At 39.4% G+C, this 16,962-nt stretch overlaps 1 protein-coding gene across 3 annotated transcripts in view; it reads left to right on the plus strand.

Moving 5' to 3' along the window:
* The window catches only part of LOC128605862 (adhesion G protein-coupled receptor A1), a 252,530-nt gene extending 243,039 nt beyond the window's left edge, over positions 1-9,491 (plus strand). For all 3 annotated transcript variants that reach the window (XM_053621671.1, XM_053621672.1, XM_053621673.1), the window contains 2 exons: positions 6,241-6,336; positions 6,583-9,491. In XM_053621671.1, coding sequence (XP_053477646.1) covers positions 6,241-6,336; positions 6,583-7,909 — 1,423 coding nt within the window. In that variant the 3' untranslated portion in view covers positions 7,910-9,491. The remainder of the gene's footprint in view (positions 1-6,240; positions 6,337-6,582) is intronic.
* The last annotated feature ends 7,471 nt before the right edge of the window (positions 9,492-16,962 follow it).

The following is a 16,962-nucleotide window of genomic DNA, read 5'->3' on the forward strand; positions in this document are numbered from 1 at the left end:
TTATATACTCAGAACCTCTAAAATGATCCCTGCTTTTATTTAGACAAACTGTTGGAGCCATTGGATTCTTAATTTCAATATCTGATTATAGCATAGTTTATTCAGTGTATTAGAGAATATTCTAAAGTGCAGCCACATTTCTAGCTTTCTCATAACTAACTAACTCAATTAATATGATGTATTAATTCTATGACTTCATGAACTTATATTCCTGGTCCTTTTGTTCCAGTTTGTCTAAGCACTTCCCTTTGCCAGAAATTCCACAGCCTTCCGACAGCCCACAGTTGGTCATAGTTAAAGATTTATGTTTATTGCTCATGCTAATTAGTTATCATAATCACCTGTTCCAAGTTTCTAGATTTTTTGTATTTAAACACCTGTTTCAGTCTTGTTCTTTGCAAAATCCTGTTTCTTTTAGAGCTACAGGATGAGCCATACGTTTGGTTTGTGCTTGATATCTTCTGTTTTGACTCCTGCTTTGTTTCTCTGGTGTTTGATAATGGATTACCATGTTGCTGTCATTGGACTTTGGAACTGTTTTCCCCGATGAATATTGAATTTGATATTTATTTATTTTTTTCAATAAAAATCCTTCAGATTTCCATCCTAGTGTGTAGTGTCCTATTAAAAGGATCCAGCAGAGTTGACCTCTCTTTAGGCAGTCAACCCACAGCTTTCCCAAATGAGTCGGCTCATTTGGTAGCCTACTTTGTGTCTTTGCTGATGGAAAATGGTCTTTGCTATTTGGCAAATGGCAGGTTCTAACCTCACAGACTGACGACTGGACACTAACTTGTTTTTAACCATTTTTAAACTAACATGTTTTTAACCATACAAATAATAAAGAGGAATGATTGACCCTACAAAAGGAGATCAAATTGACAGCAATATTCAACGTGGAATTTCATACCCTGATTGCAGCAATCTGGTTGAACAATCAAACACTACTCTTTTCAAGCATGGACTCAACCCCACTCTGCAATCTGGGCTGAGGTGTAAAAGACCTGGGCTGAGGTGTAAAAAAAAATGGGTCTAGAGCAAAGCTAGGCAATGTTATCCTCAAAGGACCAGAGTGACAGCAGGCTTTTCCTTCCAACTAAGTAGAAATGCACCCAATTCTACTTGTACAATCATTTGGTGTCAGTATTGAAACAGTGGTATCAGGTGTGCTTGTACTAATGCTGGATCATTGTGGATAGATTGCACCAGTCTAAAGGAAATAATTCAGCTTGGCATTGGAATGGACATTCTCCTGTGGACTATGAGAAAACCAAGCCTAGCTGTCGCTTCTGTGGCTCAACCAAATAAGAAATATAACCCAAGTTCACCTTTAGAATCAATAGAATTAGATTGTCTGCATCACTGATAATCTGTAGTAACTGGATTTGAGCTCAACCTTACTCCAACATCTGGGAACATAAATCACACTACATAACTCATCACTGTCACGTGGGTCAGTTCCATCACTGAGGGTACGGAAATCCTTCAGTTTGGATGTGGTTTCAGGATTACCGTGACCAATCTAATTTAAACACATTTTAGAGAGCCACCAATGTTGAAAGGACCTATAAACTAGAATTTCCCCTATATGTTAAAATTAAGGAGTGTGTCAGTGTACCAGAAAGATAGTATTGTATGACAAAGAGATTAGAAATAATTGTATACCATTATAATGTTGTACTATAAAGGTATGGATGACGTCAGAAACAAATTCCAGTACACACCTCCCTTCAAATATACTACAAGATTTTAAAACACACAATGTTGCACTGGTACAATATATCAGGTATAACAGCTTTGTTGGGATTTCTTTATTATTGCTGGCCACTTTACTGGACACAGATATAGTATTTTAGTTGTCCACTTTTTAGGTGTACAGGTAGAGATTATCTCTCTTGTTTCATGCACAATTTATGTAAATCATTTTCAATCTCTTTATTAAATATGCATTTCTGTCCACAGGACTACTGTTCTCTTGATATTTTTGGCTGGTGGATTATTTTCAACTCAGTGCCACTGAGGTACTCAAAAATCCCAGCAGCACTCCACCATCTAATATACTAGATTTATTTGTATTGTGGTTAGGAGTGCTTATATTATGATATGCTGGGGAAAAAAAACCCATGATATTGGTGTCTACTGTTATACTACTATGAGTTCTTCATGCTGTCAAAGTTCTATTCATGATCTTGCAGAAGCCTGTAGTAAAAAGGCAATACCATAATATTATTACCATAATATCTGCTACCTCTACCTCTTCACCACCCTAGAGTAGCCCAGAGAAGCATGTTATTTTAATAAGGTGGACAAGTACAGTACCTAAAATGTAATATAGATACATGAGGACAGTGAATGGAAAAAAAAGATTTCACTCAAGCAGAGGAAATTATGAGTAATAGATGATGTGGTATGGGTTAAAAAATACCCCATCTTTCTTCCAGGATTTAATCAGGGTTTGCTTGACTAGCTTGACAACTTGTGATAGGTTACAGTATATTGATGATATACTGGTTGATTCCTCTGAAAACTCCTTAACAGGCTTATCTCCTTTGTGCATCTATTTATCAAAGCCTTCTTCCTGTGATATAGGATATAGGCAATTGTGCAATGCCTATTTTTCATTAAGCTAGACACCTATTTCTGTTGTTGACAGATGGCCATACGTTCTGTTTTATATTTCTTACCACAAAATACCCAGAACACTAAATGTTAGATGCTTCATCCAGCATCTATGATTCCCCACAATCCAAGGAAAATGCTGTAGCTGTTCTACCCTCTCTGTGCATTGGGCTCCCATTGCATTGGGCTCCCATTGCATTGGGCTCCCATTGCATTGGGCATTAACCTAATTCAGCATGCTCTCTAAACAGATCCTACACCAACATAGTGTATGCCTAGCAAGACATATTGTATGTACCAGTTTTGCATGCCCACACTTTCTTCAGTGAAAACACCTTGACCCCGGTTGTGGCTATTCTGGCATATGCCAAAACACAAGTTATGATGGTAACTGATCTCATTCTTTTCTGTCTGTACCCAATCTAAGTCACATAATCAGTCTCTTGTGACACCAAACCATTGAGGCTTTGGTCTCAGACTGCAATATACTTTATTACTGATCTTTCAATCCCTATGTGGCAGTGGAATCTCAAAGGACTCCCAATAGCTCTAGAGACTGTGAAACTCTTAATGCACCATATGTTTCACAACATTGGTATCCCAGAGGAAATGGGACAGGGTCTCACTGTCCACTTATCATGTCTGACCAGGCTTTTTCACTATAATGTGAATGTTTACTTATCTTCTGGACACTTCTGGATACCACCCTCGATTTAATGGACAAACGGAACATTTGAACTGGAGAAATGGGACATTCTCGTGAAGTGCAAATTAACATGATTGGTATAAATTCCTCCCCTCAGTTACACACAAAATTTGCAATTAAACTTCATCAGACACCTTTGAACCACATGCTATAGGATATTAACGTGTCTTGTTTCCATGCCCCAGTGAGTCATTGGATATTCCAGTAATTGATGACACAGACAGATGTTGTTGTATACTGCCTATCTTTAGTATGAAATCTGTCAGCTAGAACAACATCTGGCTTAACAAAGTTATCCTGTGCCACAATACCAGCTAGGTTGAGGTGTCTGGTTATCTAGATGTGACTTTCATTTTACATCCCTAATTAAAAAAAAATAGTTTCATTCAACCATAAAAAATCATAAGGCAAATAAAACATATCTCTTCCTATTAATAATTTCCTCTTGTTGCTTCTTTAATACAGAGTGAATTCCACAACTCACATTTTCCTGCTCAAGCATGTGATTCAGATTTCAGTCAACCAAGAAGGTCAGCAACCCAATTGACCTTTGTGGACTTTGTGGCCTCACATACTTAGTCAATGATCTTAGGGGGTCCAAGCCCCAGAAACATTATATTATTTATTTATTGCACTAATGGTTTTTAACGTGTTTTCTTACAATTCTATTTAACACTAACTGAGCATAATAAATCAATTACTTTTTCATTTAAGATTATGGGTATGATAATGTGTAGCGATATACATATGGACACATTGATGTTTACATGAGCCCAAACTAATTTTTTTTTTGTATGTACCATTAGTGTCTAAGTTTCACCTCACAAGTATCATAATACATGCCTGTGTGTGTGTGTGTGTGTGTGTGTGTGTGTGTGTGTGTACAGCGGCGCATCTAAAAGCAGATAATATTCTGACCATGGTGCTGGGCTGATCCTTTGTGATTGACTCTAATGCGAGCTGTCACAAGACCCAGCCACTGAGGCCCAGCAGCTGGAGACAAATCAATTTCCTTCACCTCTATTGCACTTGTACACACACACACACACACACACACACACACACACTACATACACACACCACACACACACACCACATACACACCACTCAGAAACCACTCACACACATATTGTTAAATGGAAACCCTTTGACAGAGTAGCTTATTGGCCAGCCCACAATATCAGCCTTATCAGAGCACCCTATTCCAATGTCACAGTCTTCCTCCAGTGCACTGTTCTTCATGTAACTGTAATCTGTGGTAAGAATTTTAGCATCCGCATGGCACTTCAGAATGAAAGTCATCATTTTGGAAGTAAAACATCATGGTTTTTAGGTTTTACTCATTATAATCTACTTATTGTTTATTTACCTTTATATGTTTGTTTGTTTACCTTTTAGAGACTCTATTCAGCATGCTTCAAACAACAGAGGAACCTTTTACCCTTGTCATCAGATTAGGGATGTAACTGAATATGAATATATAATATGAGATAAACAGATAAGTTGTTCTAAATAGATACAAATACAGATATGATTAAGAGGCACACTTATCACATGGGACACAACAGAATTGTCAAACTAGTGGAATGTTTAACATAAATTGAGACCAATTATGAACAACTGATGTAGCTGAGTTTGAGCCAGAATTCACAGGCCATGCTGAGAGTGCTGGCAATTCAACCTCTAGGTTTTTCCCCTAATGTTTTCCTGTGTGACCTGGAGCGTAGTGATATTGCTCAGATTTAAGAAAAATAAATAAGTTCTAGTTTAGGCTATACCAACTTTGGGTTTAAATCCAAAAACAGGTACAGAGACTGATATTAAACAGTTGACTAAACAGTTACAGATACAGAGAGTGTCATTGTGTTACACCCCTACAACAGATGTATGTTAATCAGAGACTAGCCTGAAGCATACTTTCTCCTAATCGAGTGTCTCTGTAGTACATGACAGTATGTTTGTGTGTGTGTGTGTGTGTGTGTGTGTGTGTGTGTGTGTGCCATATATTACTGAAATTATATCTATTAATATCAGTTAATTGTTTTGCTTGATCTTTGAATCTGACTGCTACCATTGTAGCAGAATTCACATAATTCACTTAAAATCTTTTTGTCCCCTTTTAAATACAGTAAAATATGACTGAAAATAAATGACTGTAAACTTGAGGACCAAGGGAAGAACCTTACAAATCATTTTTTCATGTTAGCATACACACACAATTCAGCCATAAAAGTATGTGAGAGATGAGTGTTCATGATGAGGTAAAAGCCTCTGAAGAAAAAGCCTCTGTCAAGTATGACATGACTGCTAATGAGAACCCCTCAAGTACTCACCTTAATTGAATTTCACAAGCTTTAGAGAGAGTGAGATGGAGAGAGAGAGAGAGAGAGAGAGAGAGAGAGAGAAAGAGCGAGACAGACAGACAGACAGACAGACAGACAGACTGAGACTGTGTCAGAAAGAGAGAGAGTGTCAGAGAGTGAGAAAATGAGTTGGCGAAGCATGAAAGGGCTTCTACACACAAAAAAAAAAATGCTTGAGGAAAACATTTTGGACCATTTAATGCAGACTAATGTTGTGATAAGAAGTTGTACCCATTCATATTTAATCTCCTAATAAAAATATGTGAATGGAAGTTGAATACAAATCCCTGAAAAGTATTCTTCAAGTCTTATTTGTCACATACAGGGAGCTATACACTGTATATTCACTGTAGCTAAATGCTTAACAATGACGTTCAAGATCTGTGCTTACACACAGAAAGTCATGCAAGGTATAGTTTGTTGTATGATCTCTAATTCACTTTCACTGCACTGCTATTTGTTTCAGCTATTGCTTTATTGCTGCCTGGTATGTCAATCTGCAGAATATCATCTCATCCTGTGACACATGACTCTGCATTTGTGTCTCTGCAGGTTTTATTTAATCGGCGGAGGAATTCCCTTCATTATCTGTGGCATCACAGCTGCCATCAACATAGAAAATTATGGCAGCGGAGAACAAACTCTGTAGTAAGTAAATTATTTCTTTGGGGGTGACATTCGAAACAGTGTAGTGCACATTAGTGCATTAGAATTTTTTTCTTATAAATGTCTCTGGTGCAGCCAATACTATGTATATTTTGCTCTATAAATATCTTGAGTTGCTGTTTTCCTCTTCACTCTGCCTAAAAAAATGCAATTACTGATGTGCTTTGAAGTTTTTTATGCTATATGTGATGTAGCATAGTGGCTAATTGTACTACTTTTGTATTGCAGCTGCTGGATGGCATGGGAGCCTAGTCTCGGAGCTTTCTATGGACCTGTGGCATTCATCGTTTTGGTGACATGTGTCTACTTCCTGTGCACCTTCATCCAGTTGCGTAAACACCCAGAGAGGAAATATGAGCTAAAGGTGCTGTCTGAGGAGCAGCAGAGACTCTCTGCTGCTGATGTGCCCCGCTGCCACCATCAAGGTGAACCTGGCATGCCAGGAGGTGATGGGACCCGCTGTCATGCCGGCTGTCCGGGCCTGATCAACCCATCTTTACTCGCCAACGAGCACTCATTCAAGGCCCAGCTAAGGAGCGCTGCATTTACATTGTTTTTGTTCTTAGCCACATGGACATTTGGGGCTCTGGCTGTGTCTCAGGCTCATTTCCTGGACATGATATTCAGCTGTCTGTATGGAGCGTTCTCGGTCACTCTGGGTCTTTTTGTGCTGATTCACCACTGCGCTAAGCGTGACGATGTCTGGCATTGCTGGTGCGCCTGTTGCCCTGGTCACCAAGCTAATAACTGCCAAGGGCATGGGCACACCCATGGGCACCCTAAGGTAAACGTTAATGGGGATGTACACAGGCATGGGCATGGGCACGATCACTGCCTCTTGGACTCGCCCTGCACAGGAAAATCTGTCCTTAGCCACACACACTCACATGGCCTGTGTAAGCTCAGTAACCTGCAGGCGCAGAATCACGTAACCTGCTTGACCCCTGTGAGCCCTGTGACCCCTTGTTGCTCCGCTCTCCACACAGAGAAGCTGCTGGAAGAGAGGCCCATTCACCTGCACAGCTGCCTGAAACCAGGCAGGACTAAAGGAAGGCAGCGGGCATCGCCAGTTGGAGAGAGAGAGCTGGCTTTCCATCTTCCAGCCAGTGTAGATGCAGGCAGTGGACACAGCTCACCCACTGACAGCCTGCACAGCACCTGCCAACGCCAGGGTCACATCTGCCACCTGGCCCAAGAGGAGCACCAGGGGTGGCACCATGCATGCTCTCACCATGACACTTCAATGTGCCATACTGCACTTTGCCACCGGCACACTTGCTGTACCAAGGCAGAGATCCTGCCTTCGCCCCTGTGCCACACTGAGAGCAGGGAGCCGGGAACCCTGCTCTGCAGCTGCGGGAAGATGGCCGAGGATGAGCTTGCAGTGCCGTGTCATGGCCATGTAGAGATACACCCTCGCAGACAGTCCTTCCCACAGTGTGTACCAAACCAGAACGGGCTTCTCAAAGGAAGTGGACATGAGGGACATCTGTACCCATCTGACAGCACAGGGAATATACGCACTGGACCCTGGAAGAATGAAACTACTGTGTAGTTCAAGGGCTCGATGCGCATTCTGAGTTAACCACCTTCTCTAGGATATAAAAAAAACGAAGCAGACGTTCTAAAGATTCATATCTGTTTTGGTTTTAATTTGATCTAAATCATTCCTTTCAGATTTGTTTTCTTTTATTGTTTATTGTATAAAAACATCATCCCAGAATGGCTACACAGACCTGACTTGTCAGGAAAAAGGAAACATTATTTGACACTTGCTGCCAGATTGGGGTCATGCTCTATATCCGGATTTTACCTTTTACCACAAAGCTAATTTTATCACTACAGAATAACAAACATTATCTGAGTGTGACTTTGTGTGAGTGGGTTTTGTGTGTGCAAGTGCATTTGAATGTACTTTGTGTATGTCCTTCTGCAAATGCAATCAATTCAGTGTTTGGTGAAAATAATTCTTTCATAAGATACCGGATTGTACTCTAATGAGATCTAAGTTATTAAATAAAATGTTATTGACAGTACCAAAACTGTACAACACAACTGAAGTGAAAAGAACTTAGAATAAGTTCCAAGTGTCCAAGTACAACATGAATACATCACCAGCAATTTTAACTCATCTGTGTTTTCATGTCACTTTAACAATCATGCTTACTGTATACTGTGAACAACAGCTAAAACTTAGTACAATAGAAAACAAACAAACAAAAAAAATAGACCTAGTTCTGTCTGAGTTCTTTTTGGCCTCTATATTGTGTAGACTAAAAAAAAAGAGAGAGACTGTCTGTTTTACTGCAGATCTGTAACGATTAATCTGTTTCTATGGTGAATTTCCTATCATTGAGGTGTGTGTACAACAATCCTCTCTAGGTGCTAGAAGACCAACTAACACAATTACATAATAACCATGGCCCATCAATCAGCTGGAGCAACCAAACTAACCACTGCTGAGAAATGAAACAGAAAAATTCACTTATGTACACTCACCATCCACTTTAGTAGGAACACCTGTTCACTAGCACATTTATGCAATTATCCAATCAGTCAATCATGTGGCAACAAAGTGATAAATAAAATTATTCAGATACAGGTCAAGAGCAGTTAAAGCTCACATCAAAGATCAGAATGTGATCTCAGTGACTTTGACTGTGGTTTGGTTTTTGGTTCCAGACAAACTAACTTGAGTATTTAAGAAACTTGCTCATTTCCAGGGTTTTTCATGCACAACAGTCTATAGAGTTTACACATAATGGTGAGAGAAACAAAAAACATCCATTTAGTAGTAGTAGTAGTAGTAGTAGTTCTGGAGCTAGAAATGCCTCCAGAGGTCAGAGGACAATGGCCAGACTGATTCGAGCTGACAGGAAGGCTACAGTAACTCAAATAACCATAGTTGTGTCCCAAATGACATACTATACACTATGCACTTACACTATGCACTACGTACATTACCATCTAGTGTGTGGATTTTAGAAGGGTAGTATCGTCTCCAATGGAACACAATTTTTTTTTTACTAACTGGATGTATAAGCTGTTTCCCAGTCAATGGCAAATGATGTCAAACGCACGTAATGCGACGCTGTCAATATGATGTTGATGTCAGTGGTACCTGATAACTGATCAGGTAACTGATCTCAGTTTTTTTCCTTCTGAGCAAATTTGAGCCAGAGTCAGTGCCTGATAGCCCCTCCCTTCTTTTGCTACCTAAGCAAAGCTGCGACCATCGAGTGCATAAAGTGTCCAACAGTCCACACATTGTTTTTCGGTTGAATAAGTGCATAGTCTTGGTAGTTGAATTATACTTCTTCTTGGAATTTTCAGTGTGAAGACACTACTCACACTATTTCTACTACAAAATGGCATAGAATAGTGTGTACATATGTGTTTTAGAATGCACCTCATCTTTATAGCTGTGAGGAGCAGGAAGGCCTCTCAGAATGCTGGGCTTTTTCAAATTTTCAACTGTCCAGTTTCAGTGAGCCTGTACCCACTGTAACCTTGGATTTTTGATCTTGTCTGGAAGGAGTGGAATTTGATGTGGTCTTCTGCTGTTGTAGTTGATCCACCTCAAGGTTCAACGTGTTGTGCATTCTGAGATGCTTTTCTGCTTATCATAGTTGTACGGAGTGGTTATTTCAGTTACCATAGCTTTCCTATCATGTGACCAGTCTGGCCATTCTCCTCTGATCTCTCTCATCAAAAAGGAATTACTGCCTGTAGAACTGCCACTCACTGGATGTTTTTTTTTTTTTTTGCACCATTCTGTGTAAACTCTAGAGACTGCGTGAACAACCATGCTGTGGTCACAGTCACTGAGATCACATTTTCCCCATATCCTGATATTTGCTTTGATCAATACCTGCAGCTCTCGACGTGTACGTGCATGATTTTATGTATTGCGCTGCTACCACGTGATTCGCAGATTAGATAATTACATGAATGAGGAGGTTTACAGGTGTTCCTAATAAAGTAGTCAGCGGATATATAACAAGCCGTTACAGTATTGATTAAGAACACTGATTATCTTTCAGCCCAGTTTTTAAATGCAACTTATTTTCTGGCCATTCTAGACTGCCATGCAGTATGTGGTGCTTAGTGTGCTCACACACTAAATTCGCTCAACATTTCACATAAAAGTAAGATCTTTATTTCAATATCAGCACTTGATTTCAGGTCTGAACCCTTATTTCTTTACAGTATGAAAAAAGTTGGACTGGGTGATGACCTCTAGCAAAGCTTTGCCTCAGCCATTTCTTGTATTGCTGGCTGTCACTCTTGTACACTAATCACCAGTAGTTCAAAATTTGGATATATTCAACAAACATAAATAAGTATGCACTAAATAAGTCATTTTCAATAACTGAGGTATCCTTTTTATTTTATCTATATTTTGGCTATTGCTCAGTATCTGAGTTTTGGTATGTTATTGATTAGGGATGTTTAAATGCATCTCTGTCACAGATGGTTTGTGAACTTCCAAATTCACTGTGATATGAGATAGAAGGCTGTTGTGGTATGAATGATGAGTGACAATACTGTGTTTGTAAAGCTACTCCTAGCTGTTTTCCTCTCTGTTAAATTTAAGGTCAAACAAGTTTGAATACTTGTTTAACTAATTTTGCCTTTTTATATAGAAAATCCAACAAAAAGACAATCCAAGACAAATTTCACAATTTACCCAGATAGTTCAAAGGCAAAAATTGCTCACAGCAGCAGTCTAACTGCTCCTCTTGAGGAAGATGGGGGTTTAGACTCAGGAACTTATCAGCTATGTTCAAGGAAATGTTCAGTGTAAGCTACTTCATTCGATTTTGCACATCTTTGCATTTCGTTATGAAAAAGAAATGTCCTCTTGCTCAGACTATGTTTTATAAGCTACTACTTCCCTTCATCTTTTAACAGAAAAATGGTTCAACACATGACCAACTTGGTGTAATGTATGGGTCAGTCTTGTGCAATGCAAGTTGTTCACATCACCTTGATTGAAAAAGAGAAAATAGTTTTGCCCATCCTGTGGAAATCTGGATGCCAAATCTGTTGTCTCCTGTTTGTTCTACTGCACCTTTGTATTTTCTCAGCTTCTAAATAAAACAGGATAAACAACACATTATAGCCGTTGCAATCATTAGTAACCTTCCTTCCATTCATTTCAGACCGCTTCTAAAATTACTAGTGGAAAATTAGTAGTAGTTGGACATCTGAATGGCGTGTGTCATTTTCCCATCAATGTGTCCAAGTGGAAAAGAGGAAATCTGGCATAACTAAGCTGTCTTTACTCATATCCCGATTACTGTGATGAGCTTTGCTCTTCAGAGACTAGCTGCCCTGCTGTCTATGTGAGTCTGTGTTGAACTATCTGTACCATATTGGAGCACATTACTAAGACTGCTGGAGGTGTACGTATGTTCACAAGCATGTGTGTATTTAGGATTCTGTGTGTGTGCGTGTGTGTGTGTGTGTGTGTGTGTTTCAGAATATGCCAGTGATACTGTAAGCAAAGCCAACAACCCCCATCACCTTTTTTTCTACATTCCCCATGTACTTCAATAAATGTATTTTTTCACCACTGAATACATGTGGCCGATTTGCTTTGTGTGGCAAGGATATGTATATGGAGATGTCTTTAGTCAATCCATGAGGTTTAACACATTATAACATTAGAGATTATAGCATGAAATGCAATGAAATGCCAAAAGAATAGATTTAATTTAATAATTGTGCATTCAGATCCCAATACCTGCCAAGAACCAAACATTCTCGTACCAAAAAAATGAGTGCAGCCATTTCTGTGAAAGGAAGCACACTGATAACCCTAACTCTCATAGACAGACTATATATCATTACTCTGTGTTTCTGAAGCAGTGAGCTGTGTAATTAGTTCATACTTAATTAAACTACCTAAACAGCCTAACTACTCAGAATATGCAAGTTGAAACTGTCATGTAAACTAAAAATTCTGGAACACAAAGAAAAGGAACAGACAGTAAAGATATAATAGCTGACATAGTGTATGAAGGGTGGACCACCACCCAAATTATATCTGCTCCACAATTTGTGCACCACAACATATGGGCTACTGTCAGTAGTCACCTACACAATTCATTGGTAAGGTAGGTATACCTTATAAAGTGGCCCATGATTGTAGCTATAAGGTAGGTGTACCTCAAATCTAGCATCAGTATATACTATATACTCTATAAAAACCTCTGTGGTATTTAAGTAACATAGTTCCAAAGAAGCTGTTCAGACGGTGATAAGAACTGGGTCTGGAAATTTGCCTGAAAATATTGTGCTGATGGTTAATGGTCACAGTGGTGTGATTATGTGTGCATGCGTAGATATACAGTGCCCTGCACTAATATTGGCACCATTGGTAAATATGAGCAAAGAAGGCTGTAAAAAATTGTCTTTATTGTGTAACCTTTTGATAGTATGTTTTAAAAAATCACAAAAATACTCTGCTCTCAAACAATCTAAAACAATTGCAAACACAACACAGGTTTATCCAAAAAAATTTACAAAAATATTTTGTTAAATATAGGTGTGCAACAATTATTGGCACCCCTATGAATTCATGTGAGAAAAATATATTTGAAGTATATTTCCATTGATTTTTTTTTTAGTACACCTGGGTGACTGGAACAGGACATTTTTCAAAAATAAGAAAATAGCAAAAGCATTGACAATGCCCATTTCCACCATCAGGGCAATAATTAAGAAGTTCCAGTCAACTGGAAATGTTATGACTCAACCTAGAATTGGACGTGTGTCTATATTGTATATTATATACAAAAACTCTCCAAGGTTCAAAGCTAGAGAATTGCAGAAGTTAGTTGTATCTTGGGGTCAGAAAGTCTCCAAAACTACAATCCGAAATCGCCTACATCACCACAAGTTGTTTGGAAGGGTTTCAAGAAAAAAGCCTCTACTCTCATCCAAAAACAAACTCAAGCGTCTTCAGTTTGCCAGACACTACTGGAACTTCAAATGGGATCAGGTTCTATGATCAGATGAAACCAAAATAGAGCTTTTTGGCAATAAACACCAGAGGTGATTTTGGTGCACACAGAGAGGTAGCCATATGGAAAAGCACCTCATGCCCACAGTTAAATATGGTGGTGGTGCTTTAATGTTTTGGGGCTGTTTTTCTGCCAGAGGACCTGGACATTTTGTTAGGACACATGGCATCATGGACTCTATCAAATATCAACAGATATTAAATGAAAACCTGACTACCTCTACCAGACAGCTTAAAATAGGCCAAGGTTGGATCTTCTAGCAGGACAACGGTCCAAAACTTACATCAAAATCAACACAAAAAAGGTTTACTGACCACAAAATTAAGGTCCTGCCATGGCCATCCCATTCCCATACTTGAAACCCAAAGAAAACCTGTGGGGTGAACTGAAGAGGAGAGTCCACCAGCGTGGACCTTGAAATTTGAAGGATCTGGAGAGATTCTGTATGGAGGAATGGTCTCAGATCCATGTATTCTCCAACCTCATCAGGCATTATAGGAGAAGCCTCAGAGATGTTATCTTGACAAAGGGAGGTAGCAAAAAGTATTGACTAAAAGTGTGCCAATAATTGTTGCACACCTATCCATCCATCCATCTTCTATAATTCAATTCAATTTTATTTGTATAGCGCTTTTTACAATAGACATTGTCTCAAAGCAGCTTTACAGAAATATCAACATGGTATACAGATATTAAAGGTGCGAATTTATCCCAACTGAGCAAGCCACTGAGTGGCGACATTGGCAAGGAAAAACTCCCTAAGATGTTTTAAGAGGAAGAAACCTTGAGAGGAACCCGACTCAGAAGAGAACCCATCCTCATCTGGGTAACAACAGATAGTGTGAAAAAGTTCATTATGGATTTATATGAAGTCTGTATGGCCTTAGGAGCAGCCGTAGTCCCAGCAGTCTGGAATTAGAGAAGATTTGAGCTCCATCCAGAGGCAGAAAGGATCTGGATCTCTAGTATCTCCATAAATTCATGTGGGGCTCGGCGAAAGGAGAGAGGGAGAAAAAAGATAATTATGACTGCGAAGTAGTAGAACAGAATCTAGTCAGGGTAGGCTTGAGTAAACAAATACGTTTTAAGCCTAGACTTAAACACTGAGACTGTGTCTGAGTCCCGAACACTAATAGGAAGACTGTTCCATAACTGTGGGGCTCTATAAGAGAAAGCTCTTCCCCCTGCTGTAGCCTTCACTATTCGAGGTACCATCAAATAGCCTGCATCTTTTGATCTAAGTAGGCGTGGCGGATTATATAAAACCAAAAGGTCGCTTAGATATTGTGGCGCGAGACCATTTAGTGCTTTATAGGTTAATAAAAGTATTTTATAGTTAATGCGAGATTTTACTGGGAGCCAATGCAGTATTGATAATATCGGTGTGATATGGTCGTACCTTCTAGTTCTAGTTAGGACTCTAGCAGCTGCATTCTGGACTAACTGGAGCTTATTTATATTCCTACTGGAACATCCAGACAGTAAGGCATTACAGTAATCTAATCTAGAGGTGACGAATGCATGAACTAGTATTTCCGCATCATGTAGTGACAATATGTTTCTTATTTTAGAAATATTTCTGAGATGAAAGAAGGCTATCCTAGTAATATTATCTACATGAGCATCAAATGATAGGCTGGAGTCAATAATCACTCCAAGGTCTTTAACTGCTGCACATGATGAAACAGAAAGACCATCCAGAGTAACCATGTGATCAGAAAGATTACTTCTAGCTACACGTGGGCCTAATAAAAGTATTTCTGTTTTATCAGAATTAAGTAGAAGGAAGTTAGTTAACATCCAATGTCTAATGTCCTTTACACAATCCTCAGCTTTACTAAGCTTCTGTCTGTCCTCTGGCTTCGCTGAAACATACAACTGTGTATCATCAGCATAACAGTGGAAGCTAATTCCATGTTTACGAATAATTTGACCTAGGGGTAGCATATATAAAGTAAAGAGCAGTGGGCCTAAAACAGAACCCTGTGGAACTCCAAAAGTAACCTCAGTACGCATGGAGAATTCACCATTTACATCTACGAACTGATAACGATCGGTCAGATAAGACCTGAGCCAGGAGAGGACTGTTCCCTTAATACCAACAACATTTTCTAATCTATCAAGGAGAATAGTGTGATCTATAGTATCAAAAGCTGCACTAAGGTCGAGTAACACAAGCAGAGAGACACAACCCTGATCGTAGGTCAGTAGAAGGTCATTTACTACTTTAACTAATGCTGTCTCTGTGCTATGATGAGGTCTAAACCCTGACTGATACATTTCATGAATGTTATTCCTATCTAAGTACGAGCATAACTGCTTTGCTACAACCTTTTCTAAAATCTTAGAGATGAAGGGGAGATTTGATATTGGATATCTATATTCTATACTGCTTATCCTATTCAGGGTCATGGGGAACCTGGAGCCTATCCCAGGGAGCATGGGGCACAAGGCGGGGTACACCCTGGACAGGGTGCCAGTCCATCACAGGGCACAATCACACATCCATTCATACACTACGGACACTTTAGACATGCCAATCAGCCTACCATGCATGTCTTTGGACTGGGGAGTAGTACCTGGTGGAAACCCCCGCAGCACGGGGAGAACATGCAAACTCCGCACACACAGGGCCATGGTGGGAATCGAACCCCCGACTCTAAAGGTGTGAGGCGAACATGCTAACCACTAAGCCACACCTATATTGCACACCTATATTTAACAAATATATATATATATATGTTTTCGATAAACGTGTTTTGTTTGAAATTGTTTGATATCAATGAGAGCAGAGTATTTTTGTGAATTTTTAAACAAAATATCAAAAGGTTAAACAATAAAGACAATCACAGCCTTCTTTGCTCATATTTTCCAAGGGTGCCAATATTAGTGCAGGGCACTGTAAGCTACCTGAGGTCCAAGTAAAAATTCATCTTCATGTCGTGTTCATGCAGGATTTAAAATTTTTTTATTTTTTTTTTGCCTTTTATCACAGTTCACCCCATATGCTCACTACATAGGGTATAACATAATGCCATTATAGAATAATACCCTCTACACTCACTGAACACTTTAATAGGAACACCTGTACACCTACTCATTCATGCCATTATCTAATTAGCCAATCATGAGACATCAGTGCAATGCATAAAATCATGCAGATATGGGCCAGCAGCTTCGGGTAATGTTCACATCAACAATCAGAATAGGGAAAAATGTGATCTCAGTGATTTTGATTGTTGGTTTGATTGTTGGTAACAGATGGTCTAGTATGATTATTTCAATAACCGCTGATCTCCTGCTGAAGACCATGTTGGTTTCCACTTCTGTCATCCAAGAACACAAAGCTGAGGCTGCAGTGGGCACAGGCTCACCAAAACTGGACAGATGAAGATTGGAAAAACGAGAGGGAAATGTTTTATTGGCACACTTTGGGCCAGTTAAAACCAAACAATCATCGCTTGAATGCCACAGCCTATTTCAGTATTGTTGCTGACCATGTGCATCCCTTCATGGCCACAATTTACCTTCATCTTCTAATGGCTACTTCCAGCATGATAATGCACCATGTGACAAA

This window comes from Ictalurus furcatus, chromosome 3, assembly GCF_023375685.1.
Source record: "Ictalurus furcatus strain D&B chromosome 3, Billie_1.0, whole genome shotgun sequence".
In the NCBI taxonomy this organism is placed as follows: domain Eukaryota; kingdom Metazoa; phylum Chordata; class Actinopteri; order Siluriformes; family Ictaluridae; genus Ictalurus; species Ictalurus furcatus.